Source organism: Solenopsis invicta, chromosome 1 (assembly GCF_016802725.1).
Source record: "Solenopsis invicta isolate M01_SB chromosome 1, UNIL_Sinv_3.0, whole genome shotgun sequence".
Classification (NCBI taxonomy): Eukaryota; Metazoa; Arthropoda; class Insecta; order Hymenoptera; family Formicidae; genus Solenopsis; species Solenopsis invicta.
Window position 1 is genome coordinate 21,762,213 of NC_052664.1, and position 21,328 is coordinate 21,783,540.

The 21,328-nt window shown below is 39.4% G+C and overlaps 1 protein-coding gene across 5 annotated transcripts in view; it reads left to right on the top strand.

Moving 5' to 3' along the window:
- Nucleotides 1-1,184: 1,184 nt before the first annotated feature.
- LOC105194840 overlaps nucleotides 1,185-21,328 on the top strand; it is a 112,723-nt gene continuing 92,579 nt past the window's right edge. For 3 of the 5 annotated variants that reach the window (XM_039456516.1, XM_039456520.1, XM_039456526.1), the window contains exon 1: nucleotides 1,196-1,529. In XM_039456516.1, the coding sequence (XP_039312450.1) occupies nucleotides 1,520-1,529 (10 nt within the window). In that variant the 5' untranslated portion in view covers nucleotides 1,196-1,519. Of the gene's footprint in view, nucleotides 1,530-21,328 lie in introns of all 5 variants that reach the window. The other 2 variants (XM_039456509.1, XM_039456513.1) reach the window with 2 other exon arrangements.

Below are 21,328 nucleotides of genomic sequence, written 5' to 3' on the forward strand. Positions count from 1 at the left end.
CAACTTTAAAATACATCCAGGTAAATTATTTTCCGTCCTTCACTTTTTGAAGAACGCTTATTCGACTATCATTAATATCATGTAATACGTCTCTAATCATATTATGCTATTGCATCACTGATAATTTGCGTCTGCAGTAATTTATTTTTATGCATTTATGGGGCAGAAGACTCTGAACCGTAACTTAAATTATCTAGTGTAATATCGTTCTGATGAGGAAATTATACTCGATGCAAAGATGAATGTAGATATCATAGAGCTGTAGTATACAGGCGAGCGGGCCTCAGTTCGTATCTAATCATTATCTGGTTCAACCAGTATCGTTGACCCTTTCAGGAAGAATGCCTGTTACCTTGAAGATAATATCAACGGATTCTTTTAGAGCAGCCGTTGATAGCATTTGTGAGGAACGCTCATCCGACGCTATCCAACTGTTAATACGTAGTTAATAACTCTTTCGTAATTCGTTCCATGCCTCTTGGTCTTGTTGCTCCTTTACTTTGCGATATCATCTTCGTTAAATTGTACACGGCAGGTGCAAATTAATTTAAAAAACAAAAACCGTATTACGTGATTTAACATTTAAGTTAGTAATTTAATTCTCTTAGAAAGCCCGAGGTTTTATTTTAATATTACCTGTTAAAAATAATATAGAATTCTATAATTATACATACGGCGTGATGTAATCATACTTCCTTTAAAGTTTATCAACGACTATATATAGTCACTGTTATTTTCAGTATTCTCAAGTTGTTACATTATGTACAGAATTTTTCAGCTGGCCGAAAGGGTATGGAGTCTGGTAACCCGTTAACCTTCTAAATATACATGAAGTGCCGGGTCTACCTTCGCTAGATAACGCTAACTGACCTTTACCTACAGTATCGTCTATCCAGTGAGACAGTTGAACCGCGGCTATCCGTGCCTCGCATATATATATATCCTTATTTAGACCTTCGTGCAAGTCAAAGATTGGTTCCAGGCGTTGAGCTCACTGACTTCGCGGACGTAGTGACTCTACCACGGGGTCTAGTCCCTGTCGTGGGAGTGCAACAGAGCGAGACGGAAATATCTCGGGCGGCCACGCGAAAGCGCGAGAGAGAACAGGTGAGAGAACGAACGCGAGAAAGAGAAGGAGGAAGAGGGCCTGAGAGAGGGAGAGGAACGTGTACGTAAGCGGCGAGAGAGGAGTTCTCGTGTAGAAGGAAAAGGAGAGGAAGGGAGCACTCAGAAAGAGAGAGGCGAAGCAACCGAGAGGACGGTCGGCCAATGAGACACCAGGCCGGCGATGACGTCGTTGTTGTCTCACATCCGAGTCTCACCAAAAGTCTTCTCCGGGTACCAGTTCGTCCGCGGTCTCCCGGCTGGACGAGGAGGTCGTCCTCATCACCTATCGTGTGGTCGCCGTTTTTTTTTTTTTTTTGGTTTCTTTCCTCGCGCAGTGAAACATAAATTCAGCCAAGATTGCATCCTGGATACGCGGAGGGATTGAGGCGGAAGGAGGCTGCTGCTGTCAGCCATGGGGACGGGTAAGTCTTGGTGTTTGCGGAAACGATCTGGTGCTATGACATCTATCTTCTTCCAAATATATTCCGTATCGCGTTTGGGGTACCGCGTCGACGTGTGTGATCGTTCTACTTTCCAATGGAGATCACTTTCGCACCGTATGGAGCACCCTGGTCGACGGTCTCCGTCTTGCGAAACGTTCAGATCGATGGGAACCAATTTGAAAGGACCGGAGAGCCGCAGCAGCGCGAACGCGTCGAGTTCAGTGATCCTTTTCGACACGTTTGATCGACGGTGGCTAGAAGGTTCATGATGGATCGGCCGGTCCGCGTTGCTCACGGATCACGCTGCGGTTCCGCGGGTCGTCGATCGTCGAGATCGCTGACGCGGCTTTGGCCTCTTCGAGAGTCAAGGCCGAGATTATTCGCTAGTGTCTATCGTCAACTGGAATCACTGCGAGAGACCAGACTATTCAAGGACACGATTAGAACGTTCGTCTCTCTTAAACTTTCAAACTTGTCGCACTCTCAATTAATGTTGACTCACTACCCAAAAGTTTGGAGGCCCTCGTAATCTCGGAGCACGATTTACGGATTAGCGCAATGCAGGGATTGCGTATTTCCTGCTAAAACAGGATGTTCATTCTCGACGTAACAAACACTATCACCGGTATTATTTTCGATCACATCGCGATCGACGAAAAGTCGTCCGGTTGTCCTTATCAAGCCAATCGTTTTCGCCTCGAAGAACTCGACGATCGTCGATCGACTACTCTCTTACGTACTTTCATCTTGCCGCTTTTAGCAACAGGATCTTCAAGTTCGCTTTTACGGAGTAGCCATCCGAGGAAATTGTGTCAACTAGAGAATACATTACACGACTTTGTACTTCGACGATGGTTTCTTATAACAAATGTACATGCAATTCGTTGGCCGGAGACTTCCACTTCGTGGCAGCATTTCGTGGAAACCGTTCTATGCTTTTGTCGCGAAATTAAACGTCTACTGGTATTACATCAGGATGTGCATCGGTGCCGACCTTTAGTACATCCTTTAGGCTGATGGTGTCAAGGATGTGCGCGAGGTGTGTTGGCGACTCGATCAGAAATTATGCGGTCGCCTGGGCGTAACGCAAATCAGATACCTATTTTTCCTTTTTTTTTTTATATGTGTGACAGAGAATATAAATGTATACTTCTTTCCAACGCGCAATCTATTCACGGATGGACGCTTTCGATCTTTTTACCTTTCACCCCGCGCGTTTTATCCTCTGGTAATATCGATTTTCACAGAAAACTCGAATAATATTGAGCAACCGGGAGCAGATAATGTTTCTAGCCTTTCGTTTGTTCCATAAAATGGTTGAAAGTGATCGCATCATCGGATATCTGTATCATGTTGGTGTGCGCAACTACTTTAATCACTTTAGAAAGTGGTTGCAGGCAGTGTACCAACGCGAACTTTCGGTTAGTGGTCCACCTTAAAAGAAAAAAAAAAAAAAGGAACGACGCTTATCCGACCGGTCGATCGGAAATTTGCGATGGTTTCAATTCGATTGCGTTTTTCATAATTGAGTAGCTTCCGACAATTAAATTATCGCATTAGCACGCGACTAGGTCAGACCAAATATGGACGGAAAAGTAGGTAATAAATTAGTATGACTTACTGCTGGTTTCTCTGTTACTTTGTTACAAGATTGCTACGTTGCGCAAATGAAAAATGACGTAAATATGAATATGAATATCTCAGGCTTAAACTACAATTTTTTTTTGTCTCGGCGTTTCATTTACTTTACTGTACACTTCTACGGTTTCTATTAGCCACATCTCGTCGTTTCTATTAATCTGTTATGTATCAACGGTGATCAGGAAAGTTCTCATTTAAACCGCACGCATCTAGATATGCTTGTCAGGAGTAAAATATTAGATCGATATAAGAGATAAGAGAGGAGAAAACAGCTTAACGCAGCTGATTCTTTGTATCGCGAGACGAGATGATACTCATCGTCATTTGCTGCATCCTTCATTAACGTTGTCTATTAAGAAGCCGAAACTCATCCAGATTGCCGATAAACGCGTGCAGGCAGGCGCGATCTGAGAGCCGACGTGTCCACTTTAAGCGATCGCGCAGCCGAAGTGCAGTGATTTCGAGCGGATACTTTCTGTGACAAGACGCATACCTCCGCGGCCCTCGAATCCGGTTTTCATCGCGAGTGCACACCCGCCCCGGGACGATAAAATCGTTCGTTCGTGCCAAAAAGGCCTCTATGACGCGACCGGAGACAACACGACGCTGGAGAAAAGAAAAGGAAAAATAATGAAAGAGAGAGAGAAAGAGAAACGAAGGTAGTCGCGAGTGAAGCGTTCAGTGAGTGAATAACGCGACCTATCAAGGATAAAGCAAGAATACCCGCGGGGCGAGAGAATTGATCCTCGGGGTAATCTTTCGCGGAGCGATACTGGGCGCCATTGCAGCCGAAGGTAAACGCAAGTATCTATTTTTGGCTCTCTCATTCCCGGGTTAAAAATCGCGAGGAGATCGATGTAAATATATTTGAACGATCCATTTTCTTTTCTTTTCTTTTTTCATTTTCTCGATTAAAAATTATCCAGTAGTACGAGAACTTGATTCGCCGAAACGCCTAGCTGCGTATTGGGAGCGAGAGAGTTAACGATGACCCCATTTGATCCGCCCACCATAGCGCGGCTGCACATATCATCTTACAGATGAATTCGTAAAACGCGAGACGGACGAGTCTCTTTTCCTTTCGTGTCTTCTCCCGCGCGGTTTGCCGTCCGACGTGAACCATTATAGCCTTTCCCGGAATCAACTTGATATTACCATATTATATAGTCATTACACTATTGCCGAGCGCAACGCACTCTCGATTACTTTGCCACAGCGATTTATTTAGCTCGATTCGAGCGAGCGTGACGTCGTCGCCGTTGGTTTAGATCGACAGCGAAAGGTTCGACATTGCCGAGGTCGCGGTTGTGCGTAGAACCTGCACTTTTCCCGATTACAATAGGAAATGCTGCGAATTAGTGTGGTTTAATGCAAATAGCCACTATGGTCGATTGGCTACGTGTTGGCGTGTACTTCGTTCAACGTTCTGCCGTATTTGATGACAATAGAAAATAAGTAGTACAAAAGTATAAGAAACGATACAATATTGTGTAATAAAACAATAATTGTTAATTGTATATATATACTTATAATTAATTATAAAAATAAGAATTATTTTTTGCACAAATTTTCAATTGATATTTTCGCAAAAAACGTTAGAAATATTTTTGTATAATATAATTATACAAGTATTTGATAAATTTATCGTAAATGAGTCACTATGCAATAAATTATAAAGTATTTTGATTCTTTTGGCTCTTTCTGCAAATAAATTGAATAACACGGCTTTTATTTACAAATTTTAAAAATCGAACTTTTTGAAAAATTCTTTGAAGTGTTTCAATTTAGCAAATCAATTTAAGAGGAATTAAATAAAATAATTTACTAATAAATTATTCTATATATACAATATTTTGTTATTTTTATCTTGTGTTATCTTATTTCATGCACATTTTTTAGTGTCACTTTAATAAGAAAACAATTATATTAAAGTATCTAGCACCTCATTATTATTAAATTAACATTAGGCTGTATTGTTATAATTTAAACTGTGCAGCCTTAAAAAATAATAAATGGATCAATTTATACCAGTTTCAATATTCACTATTTCGTTAATAAGACAATCCAAACTGTGTCGTGGATTATTTGAAGTAGTAGCTACTTCTAATTACGTGGCATTACATTCTCTAACTTTCTAACTATTATGGTAAATAAAAGCACTGCTGTGAGCATCGCGTAGCATATCCGACACCGACGTGTATTTCTTTCGTAATAGGTTCGTATTTAACGTGTTATTCAATCTTTTCGAGGGAAGTAGTAGTTTACACTTTAAGTATTAATCTTGTCTTTCTAGACATATGTGTAATAAATCCGACAAAATATTAATGTCAACATTAGAAAGACGAATCTAAAATAGTAGGTCAGTGAGTACAAAATAAATGAAACAGAAACTAATAATTGTTGACGATATTTGTCTGAGAAACAAAATGATTAAAAAGTATCAAATATTCATTCAACAATACGGCATTGCATTAAGACTGAAACAGAGTTAAAAATAATATTATATTTTAAAAATTTTATTAAAAATAAGTTAAAGAATATTTTAATGAATAATTAGTTTTTATCGAGCGCAAACAACGTAAGAGCTTTTCAGCGACCGCGAACGACCTGATTTGAACTTGGCGCTGACAATCGAACGGATTGCGTAATCAAAGTATTGCACGCGAGGTCCAATTTAAACGCGTTCTATCGACTGCAACCGCCGTGTCCGTCCCTGCTGGAAATAATTAATAATCATAGCGCAGTCGTCCTCGGCGGTACTTGATTACCTGTCTGCGGCGACTCGCGATCGCTCTTTTGCGGTACCGCGGAAATACATTTTCGTCGCCGATGATTTCAAGAAAACGCGGCCTGTTATTATCGTCGTCCTTATGCGGCCCTTTCAAGAAAGATTTCAAGAAATTTCTTCGTAAAATTTAATAAAATCTCAGTCACAGAATGTGTATTATTAAATACATTGACATGTATTGTGTCGTAAAATTAATCCCACAAGGATTAATGTCTACATTTTGACATTTTAGATGTGCAATACGATATTTCAATAGTTTCCTTTCATTTATATACGGAAAAAATGATTTCGCTGAAGTATCTACAAATTTAGCTACACTGTTAAAAATCGGCAGTAGAATTTAATGTGGCATAACGGAAACAAATTTCAAGCAGGTACATTAAAAACATGTTCTCAAAAGTGCATTAAATTTCATGCGCGTACTTTTCAGTTAGAGATACAGTTAAACATTAAATTTAATATACTTTAAATTTAATACAAACAAATTGATTAAGAATAGGCTGTAACGGTCCTAGCAAGATCTTCGTGCTGAAATAATATCTTTTTATATCTTTCAATTTAATGTTTAACTTAAAAATACATTGAATTTCATGAAATTTTTAATAGTGTAGATACGGATCTGAAAATATTTTTGTTGGGCCATTAAAACAATTATGTAATATCCACTAATACAAATTAACTTTGATCGGTTTGATTAACTTTTTATTTCTTTTTTAGTTCTACAAATTAAGAAAAGATAAAAAGTTAGTTAAACTGAGATCAGATTTAATCTACATTGATGAAATTGACAAAAGACGTTCAAGTATGATGAGCGAGGCAAAATGTTCGAAGTCCTACCAACTAATTTGACTGTCCTACACAATTATTTTGACGATACAACAAAATTATTTTCAGATTTGAATCCAGCTAAATTTTTAAACACTTCAGTAAAACCGTTCTTTCAGTGTACAAATTAAAAAAAAGACAGAGTAGAAAAGAGAACTATTAGATATTCTTATTTACATTAATAAGCGCTCAAGTATCCTATGCTTTAGCGGAGTCTCTGTATCATAGTTGCATGTAGAGACTGCTACTAAATTGACGTCTTATGCAATCTAAATGAAAATCTTTCGAGCGAGAGATGGATGTTTATTCAAAATGGTCGGAACTCGTACGGCTCGCGAAATCGTTGTACGTCTTTGCGATATGGAAATCAGGGGGATGCCTCGAGATCTTCGCCAATCGGGAGATGCCTCTCTGTACCCGTTCTCCTCCCGCGACTCTTTAATTAGCCTGAAAACTGGAATCAAGCCCGCGGCTTGTGGATTGAGTTGATCAAAACATCGGCCCTCGGGCAATCTCCCGATAGCTCACTAGCAATCTTCGCTCGCGCGACTATGTCTTGTTATTATCCTCCTTCTTTCCGAGTGAGCGATGCGGGAGAAATAATATTATCTTTTGTTTCATTCTCCTTTCGTTCCCCTTTCTCATTGCACAGCGAAGCGCAGTCGCAAATCTAAGTGCGCGCACGCATTGCAGGACGAGACGAATTATTATGTGTTATTGTATACAGCGAAGCCAGAGCTTCGAAGCGATTTCTCACGAGACGTGCGATTTTATTTTCGGCTCTTGTCCGGCAGGTCGAAAATCGCAGGTTTCTCCTCGCGCGATCGCCGAGAGGCCCTGTACCCTCGTCGAGAGTGTACCCTCGGCGATTCCCGCGATTGTTTCCGTCGCGGCTGCATTCCCGACGATCCGGAGCGGCCCCTCTGAGGTCAGCGGCGCGGCGGCGCGCTGCACAGCACGCTCGTCCTTCTCGCGAAGAAGACGAAGAAGAGCGTGGGGAATACCGATGCCCATATAAATCCCGCTCAGGGAGGCAGCGGGCGTGCGCTTTACTATTCTAAATCTTAGCGGTGTGCGAGTATGTATAGGGCAAAGTCGCCTATTGCGAGAGATACCTTTTTCTAAAGGCTTGTAATTTATGTAATTTGCAACTTCTATTTTGATGTCAAAACTATAGGAAATATATTTCGGTTTTATCGCTATGCTTTGTTGTTTGTGAAATTTTTTTTATCAAAATTACCGTTTCTGCTAATTCATAAAAGGGGTTCCTGATACGAGACACAAAGGTTTTTTTCTATGAAATGGACCTTATCGAGTTGGATCTTATTGGATTCGAACTAGACTCCCCTAGGCTACTCAAAATCCAGTTGACCAATCAGATAGCTCTTTCGATACTCAAAAACTATTGTACTTAACATTTTCCTTCGAAACCTATTTCCTTTGAGATATTTTACAATTAGGATCTCAATGATAACGCTGAACTCCGTAACTTTCAAGCTTCATAATTCGAAAAACTTTATCATGGCGTTTTGAAAAGCTCTCGAAGTCAGAATTTGCAACAACAAATGGGAATTTCCTCATATTACGAGCTCCACGCTGTGTGATTTCATCAAATCTAATCATCAAATCTAATCTTTGCAATTAAGCAAATCATCGCATCCCGTATTTTCCTATTAACACGACCTTACTCTATCACTGCATGCAGAATTTATTACCACATATTTATTTATTATATAATAAACAAGGTTTAAAGGCTCACCTTGTTAAAATTTGATAACATCCAATTTCACAAATCTTTTTTTTTCTCAACGACTGCACGTATGATCTAATAATGAATTTTCTACTAAATAGACCCCAAGAGTAATACGTTTATGATCGAACCAACCACATGCATTTATCAATTTAGCAGAAATCTTGCTATCTCATACTAAGAATCTATCCCATTATAGGCGACTTAACTCTGCGTACGCAAATCCAGGTGGAAAATAAAGGGCGAACGGGGAGAACGAAGGGGTTGTGTCACGGTCGTTACGGTTGATGGACGATCGGGGTTCTAGGCGCTCGAGCGTATCCCTATGGAATAAAGCCCGGCAAAACTGACTGCGCGACCGAGCGCGCAACTCGAATAATTAATGGTAATTCGTGGAAGAGAATTGGATTTATTTACAGGTACACCTTGAAGAATGCTCGTTACTTAGTCGCGTTCCGCGAAGGGCAGATGATATTGCAATTAACGCGTCGCTCTTGCAAATTCGCGTCGGATGTACCTGCCGGAGTAGGAATTTAATCTGCGTGCCGGGCGCATCTAGTTTTCACATTTTAATTCGCTACTACGTACCGTAAGAAGTACACCACCGCCGCGCGTACGCTCTCGGTAGAGTCCTAAGAGCCGGTTTCGCCGAAGGCGATTAACTTTAACCTTGGTTTTAGCCGATTCCCCGGGTTCTCTTTCCGACGGCTCTACAACTAGAAGGAGGCGAATTCCCTCCGTATTTTCACAGCGCATTTAAATGTGTCGTTCGACTCTCACCTCCTATTGACATTGAACGCGCTCTTACATATTAAGCAAACAGAGCAAAGTTAGAATCACAAATATTTAACGGTAAGTTTTGCGGTGAAGAGGTGGGCCAGAGAGGCCAAACCTGATTCGGTCGCGAAGATTAAAAGCGAAGGTAGTAAAAGCGGTTGCTAAAGCGTAAAAATAACTTCTCTTTGGACAATGTTGACGCGTGTAATGCGACGAGTGTAAAGCAAAGAAAAAGATTTAATAAATGAACATCCGCGAAATTGCGTTTAAGACAGGAAAATTATATGCGATGCGCGCGATAATTTGGAACACACCAAAGCGCAATCGGAGAGATGACTGAACGTTATTATACACGGCGCCTACTCCGGAGCGAGGACTTAAAAATGCCCGTGCACCGTGAGAAAATTTACAATGTCGTTATCGGCGCCGACTTAATGCATCACACTGCACTCGGCAACGCGAACTCGGCGAAATGAATATCTCTCTGGTCACGCGAATGAGAGCAAAGATCGGAAACTATCCCTACATAAGTGCATAATATTGGTTAAATGATATATAATATTCCTGAAATATTAATAAGCAGTGGTTATTATTATAATATTATTTACTTGAATATTTTAAATTATCGGGAATATTATAACTTTTAAAATGTAATAATTATAAAATTATAAATATTTTATAATAATTCACATTAATTTGTGACCACAATATTTGTAGAAAATTTTCATAATATTCCACGGATATTAAAGTAATACACCACGAGTAAAAGCAAACATGTAACATTTATACAATATTCCCATAATACTGAAGATATATTCTCGGAATAATATTCTTGGAACATTATTTTAATAATATTCGTATTATATTCTTGAAATAATATTCTTGGAATATTATTTTAATAATATTCGTATAATATTTCAGGAATATTGTGTGCTTATAGCAATTTACCACATTCCGTCAAGGGTGAGATATTAGTAATTAGAGACAGATACCCTTGAGAGAAGGGAAAAGAAATCTCGCAGTAAGCATCGGCATTTATCACGTGCACACAGGCCACGCTCTTGGTTGTCTTGCCCACCTCTCTACAGACGTTTATTCTGTAGGCGCTATAAATAACATGTAACCGTGTATAGACACCAAAATACATTACACCCCTCCCTTCCCCCTCTCCTCCCCCCTCGGCTCAGCCGATCATCATTTTTCCTTGACGTGGCGCTGAACCCCTGGCTATATTAAAATTACGTTTCAGTTACGCTACCGTGTAATATATATGTGTAGGCGCGCGCGCGTAAGAGCGGTGGTGCGTCCGCGCGCGGGATAGAATCCTGCACGGGGCGATGATGATTAACCGCGAGGTCGATCGGTTACGCTGCGCCGCGTGTCCACGTCAAGCCACGCGAAAGTGGCCGAGGCGCGGTCGTCCATTGCCGATTATAGGCATCCTCCGTTCCCGAGGAGACGACTCTCCCGTTCTTTTGCCTCTTCTTTCTCGCTTTGCCCATCCGCGCGAGCGCGAAAGAGAGAAAGGAAAAGCGTACGCGCTCGCATACACACACACACACACACACACACACATGTGTACGCTTGAGCGTGCGTGCGTGCATGCGTGCGTGTGCGTGTGCGCGCGTGAACATCGGTAATGTCGATCTTTCCTCCTCTCATCCTTTCCTCTGGGAGCATTTTTTCCGGTCACGAATGAGTACACCTTACGACCTTCCAGCTCGCATACCTGAGCAAATGCGCGCCTGTCGCGTCCATGTGGCTGCCAGATGAACGATAAATTAGGGTTGACTGTATCATGACTGCCTGAATTGTCAATTATCAATTAAAATGACTCGCGAACGCCTATGAGCTAATTCGTACGATCACGTTGGAAACGTGTTTTTTACGTAACGTGCGCGTTAATCGCAGATTTAGTTCTTACACCAGAGAAGAGAGAAAGAAAAGATTAGGAATATTAGTCATAAATATGATTCGTTTAGTCATATTACCTGCTTAATATAGCCACTGCCATATCGTATTAATATTGCAACCATAAGATGGATAGCCCAACATTATTAATGGTAGCACATCCGTCAACTGAGAATATATTTTAATTTATAAGATTAACGATTATTTGTAGGACATAATACAGATACGACAATCACACTCATGTAATTTATCATATGCTTGATCTGATATTTACATGGAAAGGACAAATTTGCTGAAATGAAGATCTGAAGAAAATAATTATCTTGAACTATTAAAAAATGTATATTGGATCTTTAAAATGATTGCTAGACTGTCAAAACTTTTTGCATCGTTATAATGCTATTAAAATTATTTTCTGATCTCTATCTAGGTAAATTTTTAAATATTACAATAAATTTGTTCTTTCTGTGTACTTAGAAATTTTCGTATAGTTGTATTTTATATCGACAGTTAATATACTTATTGAAATTGCTGTTATATACAAAAAATATAGTTAATTAATATTATTAATTAATTTCTATAAACTATATATGATATCAATCCCTTATGATTTCTCGTGTAGACTTGTTTGCATTAGTTATAGAAATTAGAAAAAGATAGAAAGTAAGTTAAACCGAGATTAAAGTTAATCTATAATACGTTGGTACAAACAGGCTTTACCGTCTATGTCTGGTCGTAGAACATAATCTCAAGAGAAAACTATTATAAGGAAAAATATCACAAATTTATATAGAAACTACAATTATACATTTTCATGAACAAAGGAGAATTACAAGAGAGAAATCGTAGGAAAAATAAAAAAAAGACCTCGGGAAAAATCACATCTCTCTGGCTAGTTCAAAGAAATAAAATGATCAGGAAGAAGTATATGACGAGAAACCTATTGTTATGAAACGGAAAAAAACATTTAATAACTTCAATAGCCTACTCAAATTACGACGGAAATATTGAGAATATCATACTGTAATTACTATAATGTTCATGATCGGAAGTATTGTCTGCAGCTAGTTATAGGGTGTTTTTTTTAAGTCAAAATAAAAATTTGTTTTAATATCTCACTCAATTTATAATATAAGTGCAATTAATATAATCTTATTTATAATATTTATTCTAAAATTAAATATATTGCATAAAATAATGATTCTATTCATAATTAACCATCGTATTATACGAACCAATAATTTAAAAGAGTAATGCAACGTTAAACTTTAATATTAGAAAATTATTTCAAGCGTGCGTTACTGCGTAGAAAGGTAATGAGATAATCACGCCTCATAAATCGGTAGACGTATTAAGAGTTCATTTCCATTTCATGGGTTACTAGGAAAACTCCTTTCAGATCTTACTTCTTTAGGCTAAATAGAAAAAAGTCCCAACGGTGTTCCCGTTGGTGTATTTGTACATTTAACGCGCGTTCCCGCGACGTGGTAACGCAAGTTTCGTTTCGCGATCGGATCGGGGCGGGCCCGCGTTCGCGAGGAAAGTCACGAGAAAGAGGGGGAGCGGCGTGTATAGGCCACCGGGATACATTTTCCCTCGGTGTTGAGTCTTTCTCTCTCTCCCTCGCACTTTTCGTGACGTGCGTCCTTCTCGCACCCGGTTATGTCTCGGTTGCTACACCGCTTCGGTCTTTCCACCTTGTGCTTCGCCGCCCAGAAGCGGAGTCTTCTTCGACCTCTCGCGGCCGCCAAGTTTGCAGGCGCCATTACTTGCTCTCTTCCCCTACCGTTGTCCTCCACCACCGCTCTTCTACAACGTTCCCCCTGCACCATCCCTCTTGCCGCGTACTCCACCTCTTCTACTTCTACTACTACTACTACTACTATTACTACTACTACTACTACTACTACTACTACTACTATTACTTCCAGCATTTCTTCTTCTTCTTCTTCTTCGTAGTTGTCGTAGTCTTCTTCTTATCTCGCTCGTCTCTACGAGTCAAGGACCGTTCTCAAGGAGGTCGCTCCTTTTAACCGAGCGTGTACTACACTCGCGGCCTTTGTCTCCGCGAATCGTCTTTACATAGAACACCACGAACTACGCTACGGGCATTCTTCGTCAAAGTTTCTCGCAAGATAGTTTCGCTTGATGCAGCTCACTTAGTTTTGATAGATCTGTTTACTTGTCAATTATTTTTCTGAGAGACGCATTGCTGAACATCTTAGTATAGTGTTGAAATATAAGGGCGATATGTAAGATTTGTATGTATAAAATTAAAATGCAATTAAATGTATTTTAAGGCTTAATTATGATACAATTTAATTTCATAAAATATTACACAGCAAATATAGTTTGTAACACTTTCACTTTTTTGATGAAGTTTATTGATTGATTTTTAAATATACACAGAGAGAAAGAATATCTTAAAATAAAAAAATTGTGCTTAATACAAAAAAAAATTTATTTACTCGCTGGGTCCTAATAGCTTATTTACTTGCAATCAAGTGAAAAATTTTTTAATTAAAATATTTATATAAATAAAATAAAAAATAATATTTAATCCAGTAGTTCTTTCTTGCAATTCTAGAAAATATTTACTGCTACATTATTTTTATATTCGAGATAATCAGATTTTTTAATCTAAGAAAACAGTTAATTAAATTTAATAATATTATTAGCTTATTTATAAAATCATTATTTTAATGTGAAAAAATGTAATAATACAAAATTATATACTTAATATATCTACAAGGTAATATGTCACTTACTTAAAAATAAATATTTTTATTTAAGTAGGACAAACAAATGCTTCCATCAAAACATATAGTTTTAAGAAAATGTATTTAAAAAAAAATTTTTTCTCTCCGTGTAACATATATTAATTACTAAAAAATGTAATTTGATAAATATTATTTATTTGATAATTAAGCTAATAAGGAAGAATTTTTTCAATTATGAGTGTGTAGATAAGAGTTAATCAACAGTGGAATCTTAATTTCAACACAATTTTCAATAGCCGCTTTATCAAACAGTTTATCTAAAGATTGATCAATAAACTTTGTAATTGAGATAATTGAAGAAGGGTACTCAGATTGAATCTGAGCACACACATACAAACGGTAGTAATTGCATTACTGGATTCGATTTCTTTTTTAATTATTATCACAGTATAATTAAAGAGAATCAAAGAATTCGATTTCTTTTAGTACTGTCTTTAATTTCTTACGTAACTTTTCGTTTTTGCCTGACGAATATTGACGATTTAAATCTGAACAGAGTCAATCGTGGAAAGTGGAGCCGAGAATGGCCCTAATCCTGCGAGAGAACAATCTCGTCTATCACCGCGCTTCATTATGATCGGTAATTGCGTACTCCCGGTGCTTCTGATCATATTCCCTTTCCCGCTCCCCTTCCAAGGGCATAAAAACTTAGTCGTACACATTCGTCACGCATCGGTGGCTAACTACAGGCCCTGGACAGGTACAACCTACGCTAGAGAAGCCTCGCGCTTCGGGGGAATGCGTCTTCGAGCGCAGTCGCGCATCGCTGATCTAATTGGGCTTTAATCGAAGGACGCGTGCAGGGCGTGCGGTTTAACGTAATTCAAGGGACGCAACGCGATTTGCACCTTGCGTGACACGTTGAATTAACGACAATTAATGGTAAATGCAGATTACTCGAATATTTTTCTTTGTACGTGCCGCGTCGAGATCTCCGCAGAGAGATAAGGAGAAAAGGAGAAAAGAAGAAAGGAAACGGAGAGAGAATAGTTGGCTAGCGTATGTAGCCTCCGCAGGTGTACTATCAATCGCGTGTAATTAAATATAATTCCTCCTTACTGTAAAAGTCACGTTACAGCAGGGGACGAACAGAGTCGCGATCCCACAGTCCGTTATAGGAAGCGTTGCGATCCCAAGAAAAACGGACTATCGCCGATCGAAACAAATTAACAGCAATTTATACTCGATATGCCGGATTAAAAGGAGGGATGCAAGTAGCAATTTCAGCATTCTAATGTATGAGAGAGCAGCACCCGAGATCCTGACGCAGGAACTCCTTTCTCGTCTCTTGGGAAAGGTGCCCGACACCATTTCCCTCGAGCCACGAAACCGCTGCTCGTCAAGAAGGGAATCGGAGGAAGAGGCTCGGCATTGCGTAACGCGTTACGGGCACGCTCTTCCGCTCGCGCGGATTTATGCGAATTCCGCGACTCGTCGATCGACGCCAGTGCAGCGGAATATCTCATATCGCTGGCGGTGCAGTAATGCAGCCGATGATGATTACGGAAGGGTTGCGTAATTTATCTCAAGTACGCGCGATGCGCGATGCGGCGCGCGGATGCATTTGCATAAGGTCGATCAATAAAAGTCGGCGTTACCAACGTATTGCGTATTATTCGCAAATCACGCTTATCCGAGTCATCGCGTGATGATGTGTATATGCACGCGGCGCATTGTGGAAACGGTAAAACGGCGATTTCCGCGACGACGAGGTGTGCGAGATAATGACGAAAATAAATAAACGTATTCGAAGCGACTGGCCAGTTGCGGACACTCGGATGATTAATGATTATCCCCGATGTCTCTACCTAACTGTAAATACCTGCTTGTCTGGGATTTAAGAAATTCTTGCAATCTAATTATTCAAATTTCATGCGACCATGCAAATGTGCACCGATGCCTCCAAAGCGGCACCGGTTACATCCTACTTCCCATTAAGACTGTAAATATTCAGTCATTAAAGCAGTCATTAAGCAAAACTAGATGCAAAAGACGAATGCGAATTCACTTAAACGACCTTTAATTCTATTTGTAATCTTAATAATAATTAATGATCTCGGTAACGCTCGAACGAAAGAAAGGGAAAGGGGGAGAGAGAAAGAGAGAATGTGATGCATTTTCTACATTAGGCAAGACAAATGCAGCGAATCGTACACTGAGAGAAAAAAATTTTTAATGAAAAAGATACATTTTCTTAAAGATGTTTTGATTATATAATATTAGTTAAAAGTTATCGAAATTTTTGAAAACTGAAAGCTTCTGTTAGATTCATTCTTTTCTTTCCTAATCAACAACACTGTTCCGTTTAAGTAAAAATATTTACTTTTGAGTAAATAAATATATTATCTTAAGTGTATAATTTCGTATTTTTACACTTAAATAATGATTTTACAAATAAAATAAATTAATAATATTATTAAATTTAATAAAATTGTTTTCTTAGATTAAAAGAAGTCTGAATATAACCTTCTTTCTGATCATCTTAAATATAAAAATAGTCTAACAGTAAAATATTTTCTAAGACTGCGAAAAAAATTACTTGAATAAAAATTATTTCTTCATTTCATTTGCATAAATATTTCAATTAAGAAATTTTTAACATAAGCTATTGGAACGCATCGGGAGTATAAAATAATTTTTTTGTCGTAAGATATTTTCTCTCGGTGTAGGAATCTAAATGCACGTTCCCCATCATCGTTTGCCTTAAAGGATCGCGGGAACAACCCCCGAGACCCCCAGATCGCCCGTCTATTAATCGCGTGATATTAACGCGCTCTCTCACCTAGCCGTCACCGGACAGCGCGATAAATGCGACGCGACGTGCAGCCGTGTAAGTAACGCTTGGTAACTCGCGATTCGCGACGTAACACCGCGATGTAATTCCATCGCGATAATATTTCCACGCGCCTCTCTACCGAACCCGTGCGCTAGCTCGCACACAGGTCCTCCTCTCTTGACCTTCCACCCCTTAACGGTTACGACGCAATTATTTCAGCCTCGGGATGACGGTGTCGGAGAGGGTCACGGCGCGGCGCAAATTACTTTTAGAGTTCCTTTCCGGAATTCCGAGGCGGACGGACCGTGGCGCGCGGCACGACATTGCCGTAATACCGCCGCGTCGTCGCACTGCGCCGCGCGTATTCCCCATTACACGGATAATTTGATTATTGTTTCATTGACTGCGGCCGTCACGCTTCTGCCGATAATGATCGCCAGCGACGGTCGCGAAGGCAGGCGGCGACGACTCCTTCCGCTTTAGCCTTCCTTCTCTACGACCGGTTCGACGTCCGCGTCGCGTTGCGCCGCGCCGCGGCTCACCGACGCGCGTGAGACTCGACATTGTGTAAGGTCGCAAGCGTCGCGAATGAGAGAGATCCGCGGAATATTATTATTATTTTTTTTTATCTCTAAATAACGTCCTGCCGGTATCGAGCAAGCGCAAAACAAACTCTCTTTACGTTTTCGTTTTGCGTCGACATGAATATATTCATTGATCGACACCTGCGGCCTTTTATAATGCCCCGTAGTCCTTGGAGTGTTTTTCAGCAAAAGTAATTGGAGAAGATTGTACTTTACGGCTTTTCTTACGCAGGCTCTTGAATTATACATATCTTCGGGCAGCTAAAATTCACACCTTCACCTCATTTCGATTGTTTTCTCGTATTTCGAGTTTTCCTGAGTAAGCACACGCTTTTTATTCCTCGTCGCGCGCTGTTATAAAGATATTAGCACAATATATGATTTGTTTGTCGCGAAATCATAGTGCCCGCAGAGACCTTGAGTCGATCCCCCTGCCACCCCGGAGTCAACTATTCTCTTACTCATCGCCCGCGGCGGCCGGTCTCGTGTGTGCACGTAAAAGGGTGTACTTATAATATATTTCTTCTTCTTGTATCAAGATTTAGCCGTTCCGCTGCTGGCGGAACGGGTACATCCTGGTTATAAAGTTAAATTACATCCTAATTTCCACTATCTGCATGACGCTTAACGACATAGCGGGACAATCTATACGTAATATGCAACATTGTAGAGGATACGGCGAACGACGTCTTCACTCCATCCGCTGTCTTCGCGCGAGACGCGGCCGATAATTTTCGTATCAGGGGACAGGATGGACAGAGATAGAGTGACAGGGAGAGTGTATCCAACGTCGCTACCGCAATTATATCGCGTTACACGAGAGAAGTATCACGCTGTCATGAACTAAACCGCGAAAACCGGTGAGAGTATCCGGAGGTAAACTTGATAGCCTCCCAAGGAGAACAGAAAAGTCAATTTGATATCATGATACCATGACGTCATGATTTCACTGTTCAAATTTACGTTATCCTTTTAACAGAGAAAGAAGTGGCAATACGGCCATTCATTTTACATCTTGCATAACTACTGTCAAGCTGTGTTAATCAATGTCAAAGTGTACTTAAAAAAATACACAAAAATAAAAATGCCTTATAAAAAGTGTCGCCTGCTGTGTCGACATATTAGTCATCAAAAAATCATAATAATAATAATAAAATTATTAATAATAAAATCATTTAGAATTCTTAAATTCCATAACTAATTATTAGAAGTCTTCACCTAACGAAGATGTTACGAGTGGCCATAATGCCTCTTGTTCTAACGATTTGATCCGTATGGCATCAAATTAACACATTTTAACTTTTCCGTTCTCTTTGGGTTATGCGTACATGCGTTCGTTTTATCTCGGTGTGTGTCAGCGGGAAACAAAAGCGTAACGGCTGCCGATATTGTATAATAGCGCCTCAAACAATGTGCAAACATTCCGCGACTTGGGAAAAAATAGCTTACGATATATGCCGTTAAAACGGTGAATTTTCGCAACTGCGGCAATCAATTTGCCGACTCGTCACAATAGGCAACACGTGTTAGACGGCGCGCGGCGTGATTGCTGTGATTTACCGTTTCGCGCCAGTCATCTAGGCGTGTATACACGCTTCTTCCAAACCAATAATAACATATTTCCGTGCCGACTATGTACATGCCTAAGTACCTCGTCGTTTGATAATGCGACCGATTCACTGGCACCGCGTTCGTTTCCCGTGTATATTTCGCACATCGCCGTTGTTCACGAGGCAATTTCCCTTCCCCCCGTGACTCACGTTCTCTTTTAACTATCGCATAGTGTCCGCAATAAACGCAGCGCTTGCAATCAGCACAAGAGAGGCAGTTATTGCCATAAACTATGAGATAATCTTGTTTTGACTTAAGTCACGTTGAAGTTATTACAATTGAGTTTAACGCGATGTCTCGCGATGAATGAAATGTGATTGTATCTTATTCATTTGACGACAATCTTGACGACTTGCTAATTAATGCAAATATTACAACGAAAGCATTATCTTAAAGACACTTTTGATTTTGATGGAATTTTTGTTGCATCAAATAATTTTTTTTTTTTTTTAAATGTGTTGTATTATCTTTACAGAAATAAAAGCACTAGTAACGGCGGCTTTCAATTTACAAAATAAGTAATTAATGACCATAGATTATTACTACCAGTATTAAATTTCTGTAAAATAAGTTAATATATCTTTTTAATTAAATTAAATTAAAGCTAATGACTTATAAAATTAATTTAGTTTCGTTAAAAGTTATGAAGGTAATAAATTAAAGTTTACGTGTTTCAAAGGTAACTAGTTAAAGTTAAAAATTAAATTATTTAAAACGGACTATGTTAACAACTCTATTAATTTTTTTAATTTTATTATTTAACTTTTAACTTTTTAACTAGTTTAACTGCTCGAACATGCTGTAAAGGTATATACGCCATTAAAGTTCTGCATTCTCTTCCTCTTGATATAGCGGATTTTTGATTATAGTTTATCTGAGATCCAATTCGACTCGACATAGAGATTATAATTCTTCATAAATTCCCGAGTGTACATTTCATCTTGGGAAAAATCAAAGATGACAGCCGTCTATAATAGGTACTCAACGAAGAATTTAAAAAAGTTATTATATAACAAGCAGTGATTATATCCTGCACGTCTCACGCGTGACGGTAAAATCACAACGATCGATTACGCGAGTCCCGCATCGAACGTCCCGCTTATGCGAACCTTAACTGGACATCGTGCGTCACCCGGTGAGTTCAATGCTTGCAACAGATCGCGCGAGCAACCTCGGCGTTATAACCGAGCGCTACTCCTGTCACTGGTCTTCCCATGTTTAGGGAGAACACCCGTTAGCGCGTTGCGTGGCGCGTACGTGAGCGAAGAGAAATTTCTGCGACGGATCGATACACTGTCCGATGTAAATGAGCTCTGAATTCCGAACACCTTTTTTGCACGCTTTCTGCAAATGTGCCGTTTTTTTTACACGTGAAACTTTCATTTCAATTCACTCTTAAGAACACTCGAATGTTTTTTTTCGTTCCGCCGACAAGATGCGCTTTTTTCAAATGCAATTTTTTCCACATAGCCAGATACTTTCGAAAGATGTTACATGTAGCAGAATTGCGCGTATACTAAATTGTCGAGTAATCATTGCAAATTCCAATTTGGGGCATGCAGAAAAAATGATAAAATCCATACATGCACGCGCTAGCGTGCGCGATCCGTCGACGATTAATCAAACGTGCATGCCCGTTATATACTTCACTTCCAAGCTCAGCGATTCCCACACAAGCGGGATGATCCGTTTGCAGTCCACGTCGTTTGTGGGATTTCAGCGCGTGGGAAAAAAGCACGCGGAGCAAATCGTTGTAGCTAATATGGCGATAGAAATGTCTATTACTATCGAAGCTGACAGATCGCGCGGTATTAAATGTAAAGGCTCGTCCGTTCAGTGGTAATTATTAACGAGAGGTGACCTTGGCTGCGCTTACGTCTCGATTTTATCCGGGTACCCTGTTCGTCGAGTCATACGTCCATACATAGGCACTCCAGGCTTATCACATTTTTTTATTTTCGTAAACAAAATTTACGTTTTATTTATCATATCTTTCGATTCTATTTCATATGTTATATTACTCGCAACCCATCTGTATTTTATAATAGCTTTACAGATTTACATTAATTAATTAATTAATTCATATGTTATTAAATTAGAAATTTGTAAGTATATAAAATTAGATTGCTCGAAACAATTATAATATAAAGCATCAAGCAAATTTAATATTTCATTCATAAATTAAGTTTATACGAAATAACAAAGAAGTATTTTTATGCAGGAGTGTTTTCTTTTTCTTTTACATAGATAAAATTCTACGATAACGGTTAATAAAATTAATTTAGAATTAAATCAGAATTCTTGTTTTGTTTTAACATCAGGGAAATTTGGATCA